This window comes from Oreochromis niloticus, linkage group LG18 (assembly GCF_001858045.2).
Source record: "Oreochromis niloticus isolate F11D_XX linkage group LG18, O_niloticus_UMD_NMBU, whole genome shotgun sequence".
NCBI lineage: Eukaryota > Metazoa > Chordata > Actinopteri > Cichliformes > Cichlidae > Oreochromis > Oreochromis niloticus.
The window spans coordinates 28,659,027-28,678,763 of record NC_031982.2 but is presented as its reverse complement, the minus strand read 5'-3'; the positions used below and the strand labels follow the sequence as shown (position 1 = coordinate 28,678,763).

At 41.5% G+C, this 19,737-nt stretch overlaps 1 protein-coding gene across 11 annotated transcripts in view; it reads left to right on the top strand.

Annotated features, from left to right (window-relative positions):
- The window catches only part of pard3ab (par-3 family cell polarity regulator alpha, b), a 235,581-nt gene extending 223,144 nt beyond the window's left edge, over positions 1-12,437 (top strand). For all 11 annotated transcript variants that reach the window (XM_013272746.3, XM_019348075.2, XM_005476796.4 and 8 more), the window contains 2 exons: positions 4,354-4,496; positions 8,548-12,437. In XM_013272746.3, coding sequence (XP_013128200.1) covers positions 4,354-4,496; positions 8,548-8,941 — 537 coding nt within the window. In that variant the 3' untranslated portion in view covers positions 8,942-12,437. The remainder of the gene's footprint in view (positions 1-4,353; positions 4,497-8,547) is intronic.
- The last annotated feature ends 7,300 nt before the right edge of the window (positions 12,438-19,737 follow it).

Sequence of the window (19,737 nt, the reverse complement as noted above, 5' to 3'; positions counted from 1 at the left end):
TCTAATCTGTCTTTCTCATCCATCCAATTACACATTTTCTAAATATGGATGGCTAAAAAAACAACACTTATTTCTTAGCCATCCATTTGTAGCCGCGTGCGCTGGGTAAATATATCCGTTTTTTGCGATGGGTCCCCTCTCCTCCTTTTTCTCCATAGTTTGGGGAGCAGGAGAGGATTGTGGGTAGAACGGTCTAATTCCATCAACGATGACTGATGCTCACCCTCTCGGCAGCACCGCGCCAAGCTTTATTGCACTCATTTATACCACTACGGGAACTGAGGAGTTCATTCAGTTGATGTTGGGGGTTTAGAAATGGTACGATATTGCCTTTTGTATTTTACTGTAACATTTTAATGCTGCTATTATCTGGCCTCCTTCGGGGTATTTTCCACTCCCCTCTGCAAGCACTGTGTTTAGGAATGAGAAAACATTCCCGAGAATATTCAGAACTCCCTGAAGGGATTTTTCTTTTTTCTCAAGTGGGGGGGAAAAAAAATGTTAAGCCTGAACTTCTCCTATGAGCATTTTAAATTCACATGTGGAACACGGGCTATATAGGCACTCACTCGTCCTTTATTGTCAGCCGAACCACAATCCAGTGCCACTCAGTGCCAGAGATGATTGCCCCGGCTTCATTTGGTATAAAGGCGAGCCTCGTTAGCACTCTTAATCGTTTTATGGCCTTCCCACCAACTGATGTCCACACTGCTCCCACCAGGCTCTCAATACGTTGCACAGCCATAAAAGTAATTAGATTGGCTTTGTGTTGCAACTAATCTGCACACAGTTATTGCACCCACACAGCTAATGATAATGAGCATTGCAGGAAGAGGGGTTGTGGTACAAGTGTGGGCTGAACCTTGAGGTGAAACTTGAGGTTTCTGAGAGAGATCTGTGTGTATGCATTCTTGTGTGTATGCCTTTGCGAGGTCCAGTATGATCTGCACTGCCCTTGCATATTTTAACAATGTTTGGGTTATGGTTACGATCAGGTTAAGGATATGGATTAGGCTTGTAGTTGCAATAAAGGGGATTAAGGTTAAAAGCTAATTATACTCCAAATGAAGCATTTATCAGATTGCTGAATGGCTAAAAGGCACAACCTTTCCAACTTCTGAATTATTGGGGGAAATATCCCCTAATCAGGTCTGTACACTTTCCTAGGCAAATTAGCATTGACCAACATGCAAAAATATGCAAGATTTGAGCTTCTCTCACAAGTTTGCAACTGCTACCGTCTCTTTTGGTGAGTGCTTTTAAGGAGACGGTGTATCATAGTGTGTGCCATTATCCCTGTTTGAACTGCAGCAGCCTAGGACATATATCTCTCCAAGAAAAAATGGAGAGGAATTGCGAGGCCATAATGTCAGGGTTATTTCTTCCCCCTGCCTGTAAGTATCGCTACTAGGGAACAGATATTGATACTTTTCTTTGTAGGCATGCCGGGGCAACAAATAATATGAAGGCATTTGTTTCAATATAGTCAACCTCTTTTGCTCTAAGAAATTCTCACAGTTTAGCAGCAAAAATGTGTATATCTGAATCACGCCGATGTATGCAGTCATGAACTATTTGCTACCACAAAATTGAAATTTATCTCAGCTGTCTGTGTCTGAGTCCACATACCTACCACAGCCCGATAACAGGAACACAGGAGGTGTTCGTGTATGGGGAGGACTGTCACGATGTCAGGTGTTGTCTTTTTCATTAACACCCACTAACATCCATCACATCTCATTGTGTAACCCTTCTGAGTCTCCAGCATGGCTCCCCCCTCCTCTCTCACATCACCTTCCCTCCCTGTCTGTCTGTGTGACTCACCTTCATTTTGACCTGAGAAGAGACGAGCTCAGGGTGTGTCTGCCCCACTAACTGCTGGTAAGTGTCTGCGGTTTGGGCTTGGGCGGGTGGAGGGGTGCGATGGGGAGATTTTGTGAGGGTATCTTGTGTCAGGGATGGCTGCTAGTTTTATTGGGCTACTGTGAGGAAACTCGAACTCCAAGTTGTGGTGATTTTCATGCTTTGAATTTGTACCGAGGGATCATGTGTTCTTTTCTCTATTTTAAGTCAAGATGTCCGTGCACATATAACTCGGTGGCAGTTTAGTTTTCTAAACGAAACGCCATTTTCATAAAAATATGTATTGATGTGTGCTATTATACAGGCAATGTGGTGTTTTCGCTACACTCATTTATGAGAGGCCTATCAAGAAAACATTGTTGTTTCTTTAAGGATTTTGCATATTTACAGCATGAAATTCACCACAGTTTTGTAGGCTAGCCACAGCTGTATATACTAGCGCCATGTATGTGTATTTGATGTGTATGGTTTAAGTTTCCAGTGATTATCAGTTCACATAAGAAACAAAATTCTTCTACTCACTTCACATGTTGGCACGTTAGAGTCTTTCTTGCATTCCTTGAGGCTCTTCAGCCCCATAAATATTTAACGGGACACAAAAACAGTCATCAGTATTTATTTAACACGGGAGTGTAAAACTCCCACAAGTCCCAGAGTCATATTAGCTTTTATGAGTACAAGCAGCGCTCTGATCAACACATCGTTACTGACAATTTTGCTTTGTCGCAAGGACATTTCCAGCAGCTTAAGGCACTTTTGTTCACGTTAGAGCCACAAAGGTGGTGAGACATTTTAGCTCTTATTTATATTTCAAAACACTTTGATACAGGTTGATTGTGTCAATAACTAATCTGAGAAGAAACAGTTCTGTGTTACTTGTGACACATTTGCAGTTAGTGTCCTGCACTGAGATCAGCAGAATATCTCTGAATTCTGTAAGTTTTCTATACATCATTTTTTTAACCAAATTTTGAAATCCATGGATTATTATCTAATTATAGAACATAAACAAAATGTCTATTAGTTACAATGTGGTGCAAAAGTCTCAAGCTACCACTCATTTCTTTATATTTTGCTCGGAAATGGGCAGCAGTCAATAACTGAATGACATATGTACAATCACAAATGGAATTGTAGTATTTAAGGCAAACATAGAGTTGGTACAATTGTAGCAAGCTTGAAAGTCGATATTTGGCCACCTAATTTCTTTGACTAGTCTTCAGGAATAGTTTTCCAGGCTTCAGTGACATGCTGAATCAGAGACTTTCTAGATCAGGGGTGGGGGAACTCCAGGTCTCAAGGGCCGGTGTCCTGCAGGTTTTAGATGTGTTCTTAATCCAACACAACTTATTTAAATGGCTAAATTACCTCCTCAACATGTCTTGAAGTTCTCCAGAGGCCTGGTAATGAACTAATCATTTGATTCAGGTGTGCTGACCCAGAGTGAGATCTAAAACCTGCAGGACACCAGCCCTTGAGGCCTGGAGTTTCCAACCCCTCTTCTAGATGGTACTGCATGGTGGATCAAAATCACCAACACTGCTGGCTGAAATGCAGCTCCAAACTGTGACGGAGCCTCCAGTGTGTTTTACACACAGACGTGTTGGGCCTCTCCTGACCTCCTCCATAATTATCACTCCATAAGACCTGTTGCCACTGATTGTCAGTTCGGGTCTTGTATAATTTGGCATAGCTCAGCCTTTCTCCCCATTTTCCTTCCTTAAGAATGGCTTCTTGACAGCCACCCTTCCACTGAGACTATTTCTGATGAGGCTTCAGTGAACAGTAGATGGATGAAGGGCCAGATGCATCTGTCAGGTCCTGTGTCAGGTCTTTGCTGGATCTCTCTCCCGCTCCATTTTCTTAAGGACATGACTTTCAGATACTGCTCATCTACTCTAGGTAGTGTTTTAGACTTACCCCTTCTTCTTTTGTCCTCTGCTTATCAGTTTCCTCAATTATTTTCAAGAACACACTGCACACAGTGAAATAGTGTCATCTTTAGCAGTTTTTTACACATTCAGCTAAAGAATTTAATCAGCTTTGCTAAATTGTCTGTTACGTGTAGACAAAACACCGGCCCATCCCTTGAGTTGGGTGCCTTTTTAAGGTGCTTGAATGATTGATAGATAAGTATTGAGTGGCTTCAGATACAAGGACTGGATTGAAAATGAGGGGAAAAGCAGCCGAAGTCCAGAGAAAGACTACACAAGAACGTGTGGCCCCTTGGAAGCAAAATATAAAGAAATGAGGGCTGGTTTAAGACTTTTGCACTCTATACATAATGTTTTGCACTGAGATCAGCAAAATATTTTTGATTTCTATGCAATATTTTTAACCCAATGGACATTTTCTGTGATTGTCATTAGTTAGTATCTTCTGTGGATTGGCATCAAAGTGTAGTAGCTAGACAACTAAAGTATGTCTCTGATTATATGCGCGGTGATTGTGTTCTGAGTCCTAACCGAGCTGCCGCTTTCATGTTTTCAGTCAAACACCAGCAGCAACGGTCCAGGCGGGTACAGCCAGCCAGGCCGTCACTCTGTGTCGGTCGAGGTGCAGATGCAAAGACAGAGGCAGGAGGAGAGAGACTCGTTCACCCAGGCGCAGCGACAGTACAGCTCCCTGCCACGGTGAGATTGACGGATGTAGAACTTGACACGATTGTGTTTGATGTTTATTTCTGTTCAACAATCAATACGTACCAAGAGATTTTCGTGCGTCTGTCTAATATGAAAAGTGTCCTGGAGTTTGTGACCGTTTGAGATCTGTAATCCGGTGTAATGGATCTCAAGCAGTGACGCATGTGTGGTTTTACGTGTGCGCGTTCGTGTACGCGCCTGTCTGATTACGTCTGATTCATCGTAATAGCCCAGTGACAGTAGTGATGGCAGATTAAATTTATATATACATATATAAACCATCTGAGTAAGAAAAGGGTCATAGCTGGTCAGCTTCAGACCGCAAAGCTGCACACACACACTCTCAGTGTCAGGATGGACAGATCATGTTACCCTCTTCCAAAGATATGACATGATTGCTTTCCTCTCCCTTAATGTAATTCCCTTTGATCTGCATGAGATGCGCGTCTCTTGTTCCAGGAAGTGTGCTGGGGTGTGGGTGGGTTTTTTCCTCTATTCTTTTTTTTCTAAATTTGAGAAGTTTTGGTTATTGCTTGAATGTTTTTGGTGTGAGTTTAGGGTTGATATTGGTGAAATGTTTACCTCCAGGGTGGACATTTTCAGCACCCCTGAACACATTACATATATTTACATATTTGTATCATTTTTAAAGCAAAACCTCTGAAGCAAACAGAGCAGAAATGAGCCCCTCTAAAAACGCTAAACCGCTTGGAAAGTCAGGAAATAAAAATGATCGTTTCCCTTCCTCAGTATTGTGTTTTTAAAAAAAGAAAAAAAACTATGTTAAGTAACAATGACACCTCGTAATGAGATTATAATCATAGATTTGATGTTAATTTAAAATCATAGCAGTACCCTATTATGGATATTTTTTAATTCTTCACTTTAAGCATGAAAAGTCCAGAAGGAAAACATTGTTCACAGCTACTGTCGCCTTTCCCGAAGCCATCTGTGTAATTTCTCCTTCAAATTCATTTTAAGGCCAACTCTGTTTAAGCAGACGCATCCTGGTGCGTGTCGCCTCGCACTTACCATACATATACAACATTTAATACATTATCTTCTCTTACTTCACCGTAGTACTCTAATCCACTGTTATCAACATAAATCCCTTCCTTGATAAATATTGCAGGCAGCTTTGCTGAAAGATTAATGAACTACCGTCGCGCTCCGGCGGTCAGAGGCAACATCCTGTGGCCGCATACCCTCACTTTTACACTAATTCCATTAATAAACTGCTCTGTTTGGATAAACACGGCTGCAGTTTCTCCAGAACACTAAGTATTGTTTGACTGAGAAGCATAACATCCTTTGGAGTCAGAGGCTTTAAATTTTTCATTTGGAAGGTCACGGCTCTGATGAGCGTCATGTGGATGAGCATAGCTTTTTATTTATTTTTTAATAACAGTGTCATTCCATGAAAACGGCGTTTATTCTCGACAAAAGCCAGTTCTCTTCTGGATGAGACCCTTTCCTAAACAAGGAGGTATGAGTGAAAATAAATGGCCACCACTGGAAACAATGATGGGGAATAGGATCTTTATCACAGATCAGCACCATTGATCTGTGAGCCAAAGTAATGCCATTTCGGAACGCCAAAGGCTGGCTGCAACAGCTGGCATTTGGTTTTACTTGTGTGTGCCTGTGTGCATGCGTGGGTGTCGCAACCACATGTCATGACACCCCTGCCCTATCTCCCCTTTTCTCTGTCAGTCTCACTCTGTCACCTTTTTCCTCTCTTCTTTCTTCATGCTTCACTGAGTGCATGAGTGGAATACAGAACGGTATACATCTTTCTGTATTTACCGCACATGTACACGCTCCCTCTTGGCACAGCATAAGACTGAGGCGGCGATCTGGTTTGCATTTCTCAGCAGGGAGGCAGACCGGCTTTGGCCTCTTTGTCAACAATATGAAATGAAATCAGATCCCGGGGACGCCTGTCTCTGAAAATTGGAAGCGCTCAGGCGTGTGCAAGAATAAACCTGGGCTATATACTCCTATCTTGCCGATCGAGGAGCGTATCCATTCCCAATCACATTCAATCCCTGTTGAATAAAAACAAAAGGTCTTTTTTGTTCTCATTAAGGATTTTTTTCCCTCCTCTTCCTACTGAAATCCAAACACAGGAATAATACGATTTCTTCACAGCTGGCTGATAAACCTGCTAATTATGCATGGCTCACAGTCAAATGCCCATTGATGTTTTTGTGTGTCGCCGTCTTCTGTGTCTCTTGCTCCCGTTTTGCCCTCGGGATAAACGGGTGGAGCTGTTAGACTCGGAATACTCATGCATATCGTATAGGCTCACAAACACACACAAAGGCAAGGCTGCCACAAAGAGGCTAGCCAAGCAGAAATGAGAGGTGATGTCACACATCTGGACCCCTCCACCCCTCTCTGTCTGTCTATCTTTCTTGTAAAGGCCAGGGCAGTCCCCCAGAATCACGACAACCAACTGCGCCTTTAAGACTGTTGTGTCAGGTGTTGCATATCAGCCCGTATGAATCCATAGGGGACAAGATGGTCGCCTCATTTTTCTAGCTGCAAAAGGTCTGCTATTTGTGTCTGTCAGATCCAATGCTCTGCTATTACTGTCTGTCAGATCCAATGGCTGTTTCAGTCCGTCTCGACGTGGGCCCAATGTGCTGGAAGGAGACTCTGACATGGTTAGGTATCCCTGTATGTTGTCGCTGTGGGTTGATAGTTGCCCAGAGGCAGTTTGTGAGGCTCTAATGGTGCCTCATTTTCATTGAATGTGATGTTTTGGCTCCTGTGCTACTGACACTATCATTTTTTTTTTTCCAACAACAGAAAATAATAATCCAAACACTAGTGCTTTGCCTGGAGGTAACAGGTTCAATTGTTAATAATAAACCCAAAATTAGTTTTCTGAGAGAATATTTGTTCATTTTACCTCAAATACATAGTCAAATTATTCAATTTCAGGTGTGTCAGTAATTATTACATCAGTTTAAAAAATAAATAATTAAAAAATCAGTTCCATAAAGTTAATTTACTGGTTGTAATACAACCATGTCAGTTAATGGTTGGAAGGGCACCGACAGAGAAGCATAATGTGCCAAAGCCCCTTCATGAAACCCATCCTGGATCCACGCTAAAATATTCCTTAGCTCATGTAAGCGGACAGAAAAATGGCCCAGAACAGATAAATCCACCTTAAATCTCACCTTAACCTTAATAAAAGAGTTTTCTGTGCTGATCTCCATGGCAACATTACAGCTTATGTTTGCATCGCCTATGTGAAGGTAGCTGTAGCCTAAAAATACTAACCGCTTTTAATGGCAATAAACGTAGGAGGGACAAAATTAATGACAGTAAACTTTTTTTCCTCTCTTAAATCTGTCAATTGAAAACCTTGTGACATAATTTCGAGTCATTGTACAAAAAATATCTCACCCAACGCTCGAGCTGGTAGATTTTTCCAGAGCTTTAAATGTCGATTCTTAGTCCCACTGAAGAAGAACCAGAGAGTAAAAGCTTAAAAAAAGCTGACTTAGACATAAGACTGGTGATATTTTACACTCAGTTTCAAAAAGTGTTCCCTTTCTTTGTTATCAAACCTACACTATGAATTGCACCATTTGTGACAACTGATGAAGTCAGTTTGCAGGCAAATATATTCAGAAAATAACCACATGTGGCATGATCCCTAAAAACAGATTCTGCATATGAATATCTTGACTCTATAGACAAGAAAGCTTTGACTGAAGAGGAGAGGAGGCTTTGTGTACGTGCAGGTAAACGGTCCTTGTGGAGAACAAAATGGGGATCGCACGTGCCAAAATGAAATCTCTATCGAAACTGTCAGCTATCATCTTAGGACAATGTAACAGGAAGTCACAGTCAGGATATCCAAAGGCAAGAACTGGAAACTGATAGGTTTCCAGATTGCTGATGGCGTGATTAACTAAATAGGGAGTGAAAATGAGGCGATAAAAACAACTTAGGGTTAATTATTTATGATTATGTCAAAAGCGGTTTCACATTTCCCATTGCTTTATTTTTCTTTCTACTTCAGGCAACCCAGAAAGAACCCTAGCACCATCTCCCAAGACTCTTGGGATAAGGCATACCCACCTGGTGAAGGGTTCCAGACTGCCAAGGACAACCCCAGGTACTCCAGCTACCAGGGCTCCAGGAATGGCTATCCAGGTGGAGGCGGTGTCAATGCCAGAGTCCTTCTGGAGGCCCAGGAGCTCTTGAGGCAGGAGCAGAGACGCAGAGAGCAAGAAGCCAAAGGGAAATTAATGCAGGAAAGTGCCGGTAACAGCAGCTATGAGGGGTACACGGCACACCTGAAAGACCCCGCCTCTCCTAAAGGGCCGTACCGCCACGACGTGCCACCTTCGCCTTCACAGTTAGCGAGGCTTAATAGATTGGGTTCTGAGAAAGGAAGACTTTTTTATTCTTGAAGAGCATCGTTGGACTGGTTGATGAAGAGCCAAACGAAACGATTAGAGCCAAGGGGATTGTTTTGAAGAAAGAAAAATGGACACTATGAATCTTGACAGGGGACAACCTAGAGGTCTTATAGTTTAGCAGTGATCTTATAGGTAAACAGTTGTGAAGTGTACTCGGTATGTGGGTGTTTGTGTTCAGTCCTCCGCTGTGAGGATGACCTATACTAGTCAGTCATTCACCCTCCTACAAACAGTGCCTTCTCTGCATTCACGGACACGAAGCTTGTTCGCAGTCGTCCAGGACTCTGATTCATCGAGATCTGGCATCGTCGTGTACTGACAATCAAATGGGCAGACAGGCAAGTGAGTGGGCGCTTTTTTGAGCCCACGGGGAGGCGTAAGTTTCTGTGTGGGTTTTGTATGTGGGCATGTGACAAGGTACATGTTTCACTATCAAGAATGTGTCCCGCGGATGACTCTGCCCACCTGTCACGTTCAGCCCCGACAGATGCTGCCGGTGTTTATCAGCATTCTGTTTTCTCTACTTTTAGTCTTCTCTCCACAGCAACACAACTCGCACAGTACTCCACAGGGAGCACAGAAAACAAGGCAAAGTGTGTGAAAGAAAGCGGGGCGCATTGTGTGTGTTATTAATAAAAAAGACCCCCTCATAAATGATTCATATTTTGTGTTATCTCCATGGAGGAGGCTCAGGCAGAGAGGGTAGACAGCTCTGATCCTCTGCCTGGCCCCTCTGCTTGGCTCTGGGCTTGACTTGCCGGCCCGCCCGCCTGTCTGTCTGGAGCCCTCATCCTCTCTGCGTTGTTCTCGTCTTCTCTCTGTTCATTACGCTCCTGTTTTTTTTTTCTACCTCAACACCCCTACCTTTATCCTCTGCTCCCCTGCTCTCCCGTCTTTGCACATCTCACACCTTCGCTTCCCCTTACTCTTCCTCCTGCTACACGGTGCCACCCTCCTCCTCCTCGTCTCCCGAGTCAGGCTCTGCACTGAATTTTTCATCACAAGCCACCTGCTGCCTGCCAGAGCCAAAGAACGCTGCCACTGGAGGCATCGACAGAGGGCCCGGCTTCTGACATAAAGAGTGGAATAAAAGCCCAAAAAAAAGACAGACAGAATAAAGATGGGTAGAGAGACAACGAGCCTCCGAGTGTGAGATTAGCTGGAGCTTTTTCCTAGTTTTAACAAAAGGCAAAACTGTCCTTGGGAGTTAATTGCTTTCAATTGCTGTAATTGCTTTTTGTATTTTTTTGCAGTTGTTAGCATTTAGTCAGCCCCGTTCTCCATAATAATTTAAAAAGAGGGAACAGGTAAACGGGCTATCATACTTTCAAAAAAGCATCAGTCAATAGATAATCTGAATGCCAAAAGCTTTTACAGGGCAGAACAAAATGACAAAACAGCTTATTTACTGGCACATCATTTTGTTGTTGTTTGCCCACATTTTGCAGTGTCTAGCTCTGAGTTTGCTTTTGCTGCCATAGTCGATGAATGAAATATGACTTTTCTCTTGACAATAGAAAGAAGCCGTTCTTTCCAAACAAACGTTTAGAACATTTTTAACTCCCTTTTAACCATCCTGAAATGTTTCCCCTTAATATGGCAATCTAGGCTTAGTGGGTTATGCTAACTTTGTGTTCTCCACCTCTCTCTCTATGCAGCAGGTACAAATATGGAATCTTTCCACAGGCTCACACGTAAACAAACAGGCTTTCATTAATCATTATGCAAGGTGCAAGGTGAGAGGGTCATCTGGCCGTTCGCCCTGCATGGAGTTCCCATGGAAGTGGCTTTTCCGGGCAGCAGGGGTTTTGTGTGACACAGGTGAAGATTCCACAGCAATCTTCAGGCTGGAATAATGCTAATGCGCACTAGTCACAATAGCGCGCGCTTGCTGTTCTCGAACTGTCTATTGTCAGCTAACTATTTACATTTGATTTATTCAAATGTCTTCCTCCTCTTTTCTCCCAATGGCTCCGCTTAAAATTGAAGGAAGATTGTTATGAAAATGAAAAGGTTGCACACAGACTTACGTCGGACCTCTTGGCAAACCCACTGATTCTGTTGATTCTGTTCAAAATGAAGTGGTTTCGTAGGTTTTGCTGTGACGGCCTTGAGAAGGACTTTTTTCTTCTTTTTTTTTTTGTGTTGGTCTCCATTTTATGAGGAAACAGAACTTAAAAAAACCAAACCGGAACAAATTAAATAAGAAATATCTGCAAGACTAGATAAAAATTTCCATTCTGGCCCAACTCTGCAGCTGCTGATTTGAAACTTTTTCCTGAGGCACTAAGCACTAAAGCCAGCTGTTGTAGGTGTACTGGAAAAAAACCCTTGGGCATCGATGACACATACTTAAAAAAAAAAAAAATACTGCCACCAGCCCACTATTATAATTGCTGCCGTAGGTGGCAACCTCTTACTCGGTGCTTGTCTTTCTTTGACAGCGCTAATGTTTGTGACGTGATTGTGTCTGCCTCCGAGCTAACAAATGAAACGGGGCAGGGGTCAAATTTTAAACAAAAGGGAAATACAGAAAAAGCTACAGAGAACAAACGGGCAGTGCATAATCACCCTTCACTCCCACACCATCTCCATATGCAGAGGGAAGCTGCATGATATACATGATCTCCTGCTGGTTAATGAAGACCCTTGCTGGGATAGATGCAGGCCTGGTAAGGGTAATGAATGAGATGAAGTAAAAATGAACCTTCAGTGGCATTGTTCCAGGTTTAAACTTAGCAAAGCTAACAATATTGTTCAGTGCACATATTGTGCATGGGTGCAATGATAGGAACTGATTTTGGGGAGGGGGGGCGTCTTCCCAGTTTGAAGGTTTTTAAACCCATCTGAGAATGAAGCTGATGAAAAACTTACCAAAAAAAAGACACAAGCTGTGCAGATGAGAGTAAAAGCATTCTCCGTTACGCACATTATTTTAGCAAAGTGTTTGGTTCCTGCTGTGAACACAAATTGCAGACCAGCATATTTAGAAGGATGTGTTTGACCTGTGCTCTAAATACAGTGGATTTAGCTGTTCAGCTGTTCCTGTTATATCAATAAGTGCCTGAGATAATATCACAAAATGTTACACAAAGAAGGTTATGATGTGATTTTTTTTTTCTGTCAGTGACACTGCAGCACACAAATTACAGTGGATTTTCTTTTTTTTAATATTTTAAATCCATATTAAGGGTACACTTTCCTGAACGTTTATCTTTTAATATTTGTAAGAGCCAACACTTGCGGACAGTTATCATTGTATTTGTACTCTGTTTGATATGCCTTCAAACATACTGCACCATGATGTGTTTTAAAGTATCTCAAAAGAAATGGAAGTTATTAGATGCTGATGTGCAATTGTTTTGTTGTTGTTGTTGGGTTTTTTCAGAAAACTTTTACATGATCTGTTAAGAAATGTATGCAGCCGATTCTTCCTGTACATATCAAATTTAGAATAAAACAGAAGGCTGTTCCATCCTGTTTACAACCTCGCCTTGCCTCTGTCTCGCTCCCCCCTCCCTAGCTTTTCTTCCCAGCCCGACGCTGAACCCTGATCAGACGTGTCGTCAATTAACCATGAGGGACTCTGCAGTCAGATGTCAAACCTGTCAGGGCTGCTTGCTGATGTCTTTTTCAGAAAGACAAACTGAGAGAGTTTGATGGATAAAGAGGAGGTAACATGATGAAATCATTCATTCCCGTGGGGGGAAATGGCGTAGCAGTTGATGTACAAACATAACTGAAACAAACATTTGGCTAGTGGGTAACGGCGCTGTCTCCCCCCGTGTAACCGACCTGGTGAATACAATGAGATAATCTCCCAAAACACCTCTGCGTTTCCTGTTATTAAGTCCAACTTTATTCCCACTGTGACTCACAGGGGACCTGTTGAGCAGCTCCCTGCTACTGTTTTTGTTCTTCAGGCCAAAGGTGAGATCCTAACTAAATACAATTAATGCTGCTTAAGACAACAGCCTGCATGTGTTGAGAGAAACTAAGATATAGGTACACAGGAAAAAGAGCTGGAAGCAGTTTAATCCCTCTACCTCATCCTGCGCTTTTATCATTCACAGCAGTCGTTCTTTTTACTGGGTTAATAGCATGACATTAAGAAGGAATTATACATGTCATGTGTAACAATGCCACGATCACAGTGAGACAACAGAAGGGATTTTGTGTGCTTATTTCTTCTTTGAAATTTTGAGTCGCAGGCTGTCGATGATAACCTTCAGACCACATCCTTTAAGGTTCACTGAGGAAGCTCGCATGAATACTCACGCTTGCATTTATGAGGGCATTTGGCACTGACAAGTGTGGATTTACAAGAACACAGGATGCCGTTTCAGCTGTCTCATTCCACATTGGTATTCAAATACAGCTGAAATATGGAACATGCACAGCACTCCCAGGGTTTACTACAGTGCACTGAGGCCCAGTCAGAACTAACAGGTGCTTTCAGGCTTCAGCTCATACCTTGTAGACTGGATACTTAGGCTTATATACTGTTGTTGTATATTGTGGTTTCCTTTATCCAAGGATGGAATTTGGTTCAAAACCGTAAAAAAGAAAAAGAGAAGGCCATTGTGTACATCCCATTGGGAATAGGGAAGAAGGTCATATTGGAAATCGTATGTAATTTAACGCAAATGTTGGAAAATTCCAAAGTTACAACAGTGGAAACAGACTAAAAGTAGACTAGCTTGATAAAATAGAATGACACAAAAAATATCTCAGTAAAATAAAATGTCTCAAAGAAAATGGTTCAATAGAATAAAATGGAATAAAAAAAGTTGCTTGAGTAAAAAACTTACATAAACATAAAAAGTTGAACAATAAAAATGTCTCTAGTAAGTAAAATAGCTCAGAAAAATAAATATGGTACTAACCAAACCAGGGATTTATTCTAAAGTGTTTAAGTTCAGTTTCTGTTAGTCATTCATATTTAACCTGCTTGTGCTTATCCGGGTGATCGGGGGGCTGGAGCCTGTCCCAGCTACCATAGGGCAGGAGTCAAACCTGGCTGCGTGCTGCCCAATAGTGTTCTTTCAGAGTATGTATTAGTTGCTGACTTGTTTGAAGCCTTTAGATCTCCGTGCATTTAGTTTAACTCAGTGACTTGCAACTATGGCCCAATATTTCTTCCTATACAGCTGCAATCCTCAGAATGAGGCAACACATTGTAACATAAAGATTTATTTCCTTTTTCCTACAGCATGCTATCAGTGACCAAATGTAGTTTTTCTTGGGCATAATAATAATAATAATCAGTGAAACAATCAGTCCTTAATATGTTTTGGCGCAGTGTCGAGAATGTCCATGGACGAGTTCCAGTAATTAAGGAGTTATTTCTCTTGGCTGTGCAAAACATAACTACACTTTCATACTGTTTGCCATTAATAATTCCAGTACTTGCGGTTCTACCACCTTGCTGAAAGGCTCTCCAAAAATCCTTTTTGGGAAGAAAAGCTCTGATCTCTTCCCAACAACCCCCCTTCCCCCCCTTAAAGGTGATCGTCTTCGTGTAACCTTCATCTGCTTCAGTTCTCAGCCAAAAGCTGCATAATGACTTCCAAAAACATCTCTGAAATATGGAAATGGCATTTCTCCACTGCAAGAATTAACCTCAATTAAATCATATCTCTATTAACCGTAAACATCAGGCTAATGTGTTTCACATAAAAGCTTTCATCACTGTATCCTACTCATAACACTTTGCCAGGTTTAAAAATGCCATTGGAAAATTTTAAATAGCCCAAATGAGTTCTGGCACTACTTTGCATTTACAAATATTTAACACAAAAATGGCTATAAGCAGACATATCTTTAAGAAACCTGCTTGTATGGAGGCTACAGTTGGCTGATAGTCTGTAAACGATTAAAAATTTGCGTTCAGAGAATCTCATAGAAATTGGAAAACTAAATTTAGTTCTTAATGCATGATGAAGGGAGGGACTATATGGGAAAATGTATTTCCTGTACATATATGGACATTTGCCAAGCAAGTTTTCACATTGCTAATAAAGCCTCTGAATGCCGTCTCAATCTGTATGTACTTCACAGCAATCCAGAGCTTTCAATCCAGTATCTGTGGAGACATCTGTACACTGATGCATGTGCTTCACATCAGCCAGCAATAGTTGGCTTTCCAGAGTTGAACGAGGCAACAACTAATAGCAACAGAGTAAGCTAATCCAGCTGAGACCATGCCTGAGTCTACAGTGTTCACACACCGGAAGCATCCAAAAAAAGAGGAAGGAAACTCTGATCTCACTTCCCAATAGAGACAAAAACTCTGCACTACAGGTTTAAAGTTTAAGAAAAAAAAAAGTTGCTGGTTAATTATTCTAGTTGCTTATTCTGTTTTTAATTGAAGTAATAATTGGTTTTCAAATGTAATCACAAGTCTGTTTATAAAAAGGGATTCTTTCATTTTTACCTTTTCCCCCTCATTCACTAATGTGTCTGCTTATCAATCATGCAATTAATTTGTTTTCTGCTGTTTATGTTTTCCATTTTCTGATTGTCTTAAGTTAATTAGATTAAGTTTATGTATTGGTGTGGTCAGGGCAATCAGACACTGATTGTTTTGCTACATGTTTTTTTTTCTTGAGTTTTTTCATGAATTATATAAATGCAAATGTAATTAATCTGTTCATAATTGTTTTATTTTTCTTTTTTACTTCTGGGAATAATAATAAATTAATTGTTTAAATTGATGTAATAGTGAAAAGACTTTGGGTTCTACAGTTTGTGCGTGCAGCGCCTTTTGGGAGCACATAAACTTCACCTTATGTTATTTCCCATTTTCCTTCAGCAGCATTACAACATTTTAATGCACTCTGCATCAACCCCGGAGCATTGTCACGGATCATTTCAACCACTACCCTCTCTGTCAACACCGAGCCAAAACAAGAAGCTGCTAAACCTTTTGTTTTACAGCCATCCGTGCACCGTGATGCCATTAACAAAGCCTATCATTTTGTTTAATGTCATACTCACCTTGTGTAGGGGGCAGCCAAGCCATTTAGCTCCTGGGAGGTCGGCTAAAGGCCTATTCAGAGGTGACACCTGTTTTTGCTCTCTTTTCCCCCCTCCTTCCGCCATAATGTTTAGGAAGGATCGCTCGTATATGATGCCATCCTTCTGGAATTTGGGCAGGAAGCTAGAGAAGTCGCAAAAGGAGGGCAAGACATGAGCGCGTAAATCAAGATGGGGGACAGAGGAAACTAACTGAGGAAGTTCTCCAGATTTAACATCCTCTACATTTGTCAGACATCTGGAAGCAGGGTGTGAAGTTTTGACCCTCATAAAACTGAACAGACTCAATAACTCCAATAATTATAGATAGTTGACATGTAACAAATATTATAAATGTGTAACAAATATTAGTGTTTGCTACTGTAAATCTGCAGATTTTGTTCATTTGAGGAAAACAAAGGCTTTAAAAAAATTGTATTTGTCATTGTCCTGAGATGAGATGTTGCTGTATGCAAAACAATGCGTATTTATCACATAAAGTGCAAGTCTCTCCCAAAAGGTTGACTCTGTTCATCTGGACGTAGCGTTTTCAGTGGGAGAAACGTTTCGTCACTCATCCAGGTGACTTCTTCAGTCTCAGCTGACTGCAGGTTTCCACAATCTTATAAACAGTACATTTGCATAATGACTGAACCTTACCACCGGGCTAGTTTCAACAAAGGGCTGGGAGGTCAGTTCCTTGATCATTAACATGCAAATACTCATGACCATTGATCAACAACCATTGATCAACAACCACTGATCAATGGCCATGAGTACCATTCACAGAGAGTTGGGGAATGGCTGCAATCACAGCATTGTAAGATGGCGAAAGATGTACCCTTAGGCCTCCTCATCGATTCAGAGATGGTCTTTCCCTTTTCATGTAAATGGCCTCCTTGACTCCGCGCTCAAACCAGCGTTCCTCCCTGTCCAGGATGTGTACATCCTCATCATTGAAAGAGTGTCCACTGGCCTGTAGGTGTGAATAGACTGCAGAGTCCTGACCTGACAGAAGAGCTACCTCGTCAGGTCAGAACAATAGTTGTTGATCAGCCCATTGTTCCTTCAGTGGGCTGGTTTCAGTCATTATGCAAATGTACTGTTTATAAGGTTGGGAAAACCTGCAGTCAGCTGAGACTGAAGAAGTCAACGCTACGTCCAGATGAACAGAGTCAACCTTGTGGGATTTACTTACCTGGATGATTGAGCATGCATCAAGACAAAGTGCAAGTCAGTTTTAATTGTTATTAGTTGTTATTCCATTGGTACCTTCCATAATTTTCCCTCATCCTTTTATACGTGGTGTCAAAATTGCATTTTAAAAAGATCCTTCCATCCATTTTCTTCGATTTATCCACATTAGCGGCGCAGGGGTCACGAAGTCTGTCCCAGCTGTCAAAAGGGGAAAGGCGGGATAAACCCTGGACAAGTTACAAGTCTATTGCAAGTCTATCACAGAAAAACTAAGAACCATTCACACCTGTGACTAATCTAGAATTGCCAATTAGCCTAACCCTAGTATATCAGTGGACTATGGGAGGAAACTAGAGTACCTGACGAGAACCCACGATTTTCACACTGTGAGGCGACAGGTTGAACCACTGTGTCACTGTTCTGCCCAGAAGAAGTGCAAGTCTATCTCTTAGTTCTTGTTATTCTGCTTGTACCTGTCCCTCATGCTTTTATAAATGCATTTTAAAAAATGCTCTTGTCGTTTAGTTAGTTTCAGCTGTTTTTTAACTCAAACATCAAGGTTCTCATGAAACCTGTTTGTTGAGAAAAGAAAACCTTTATTTATTTTTGGGAACTTCACTGGTGGAGATTTGAGAATTTGAAGAGAAACCAAACAAATATCACAGAAAACTGTTTGGATTTTCAAGCCCAAAATAATAAATACAAGTTAGTACTAACACAGAGAAAATGTAACAGGCCCACAGGAAACATTGCAATGCTAATTAAGTCTGTAAATCAGCAAACACAGACATGGACCTCCATCAAGCATCACCAGCACAGATTGGGAAGAACTAGGAGCCTCAAATCCTACGAGCATGGACTCCGACAGGATTCTGTCCAACTTCCCGCTGTCAAATGCTCCATGAAATGGCTCTAACACACCCAGCTCTCTTCTGCTTTGCCCTGCTTAGCCATGAAACCCCCTTCCCGGATTTCATGCCTCTGTAGCTGGACATTGAGCTGTCTGATGCTGGCGGGTTCCCAAGTTTGCCTCCGAGAGGATGAGCGGCTCTTATCCCTGCAGTATCCTGCAGAAACTCTGATCTGATAGGCATAGCGTGTATGTGAGTCACATAAATGTTACGCTCTCAGTTCTAGCAAGGCCACCGACTACTAATAAGACTGCCAAGTGTCACATAACAACTATTATCTGTATATATATATATAAGGAATCATAAATGGTCTCCAATGAAAAAAACTTTAAATCAAAAAATACTTAATCTTATTTTTTGTCTACAACTTTTGTTTGCAGAGCTGTTTGAGTCATTTTTTGAGAAAAAGCTGGTAAACTCTACTTTTTTCCCTTCACCTGGTAAATATCAGCCCATTTTTGTTTCCAGAGCATGAAATACTCATTTGGCATCACTGCTGTCGCTAACCATGTGTTGCATATGGACCCCTTCGGCGTCACGTTTTATTTGCGCCTGGGTTCAATTTTCAACATGCAAGATTAATAGGGCCTTAGGTTAACCAAAACCCACAAACTCTGACCAAACAAAGTTTTTTTTCTGCACCTAAACCAAAGCAGAGTATGAAAACAAGGTGCAAAACACTAAGTCCCCGGCGTGCTTGGGGTCTGTGGTCATGTTCTTTGTTCCTCTTTAAAAGAGGCCCGTATCCTGACATTTAATAACACCACAGCTGGGACTTCAAGACACAAAAGAAAAGAAAACTTTTGCAATTGTCTTTTACTTTTAATCGATAATAATACACAATTGCTTTTTATTAGGTACATGGTTTATGTGTGTGTGTGTGTGGAGGATGCAGCCTGCACCTGTTCACAATCAGTTAAGAATCACCGCCTGCTGAATCTTTAAAATGTGAAAGATGTTATCTGCTTTATTTTAATTTCAGTCCACAGGTGGATGAGGTGAGTATTTACTATTTAAAAGAAAGTCCGTCGTGTTTGTTTCCTTGAACCAAATTTAACAGTGTGATTTGTGATTACATCGAGCATAGGAAGCCTGCTTTCCATTTTCTTGCACTAACATTAACGAAGCTCATGTGGCCCGTGTGAACAATTCGAAGGCTTGCTCAATGATTCCTGAATGCAGATGGATAGATAATGATGTTGTTGGTTCAGGCCTCATGAAATGGATTACTTTGTGTTTTTGTAATTACGACACACGATTGATGATCGCCTGGATTTGATTTTATCTTGTTACTCGCTGAGGACAACACAGTTGAGTTGTCATTTTTCTTCCTGGCGTTTGTGCAAAGAAACTTATGAGACCTCAAAGTTTCTGGCAGAGATTTCCTTCACCAGCTCACCTGTTACTTATTTGTCCTTTTGTGGGAAAATGTACTTTCACTTTGGTTTTGTCATTATTTTGCTCTCTGATTCCACCTCCAACTGATATTGGACGTTAACCACGGTTCTATGCTTGACTGACAGCTCGATTTTCACTTCTCTGCCCGTCTCCTATCTGCTGCGCCTTTGCCCTTGAATTTTTGACACGGTGCTGCTCCATTGCCTTAAACTCTCCTGCTGTTTCCTGTCCTAATTTTCAGTTTGCTGTAAGGAGGAACAAAAA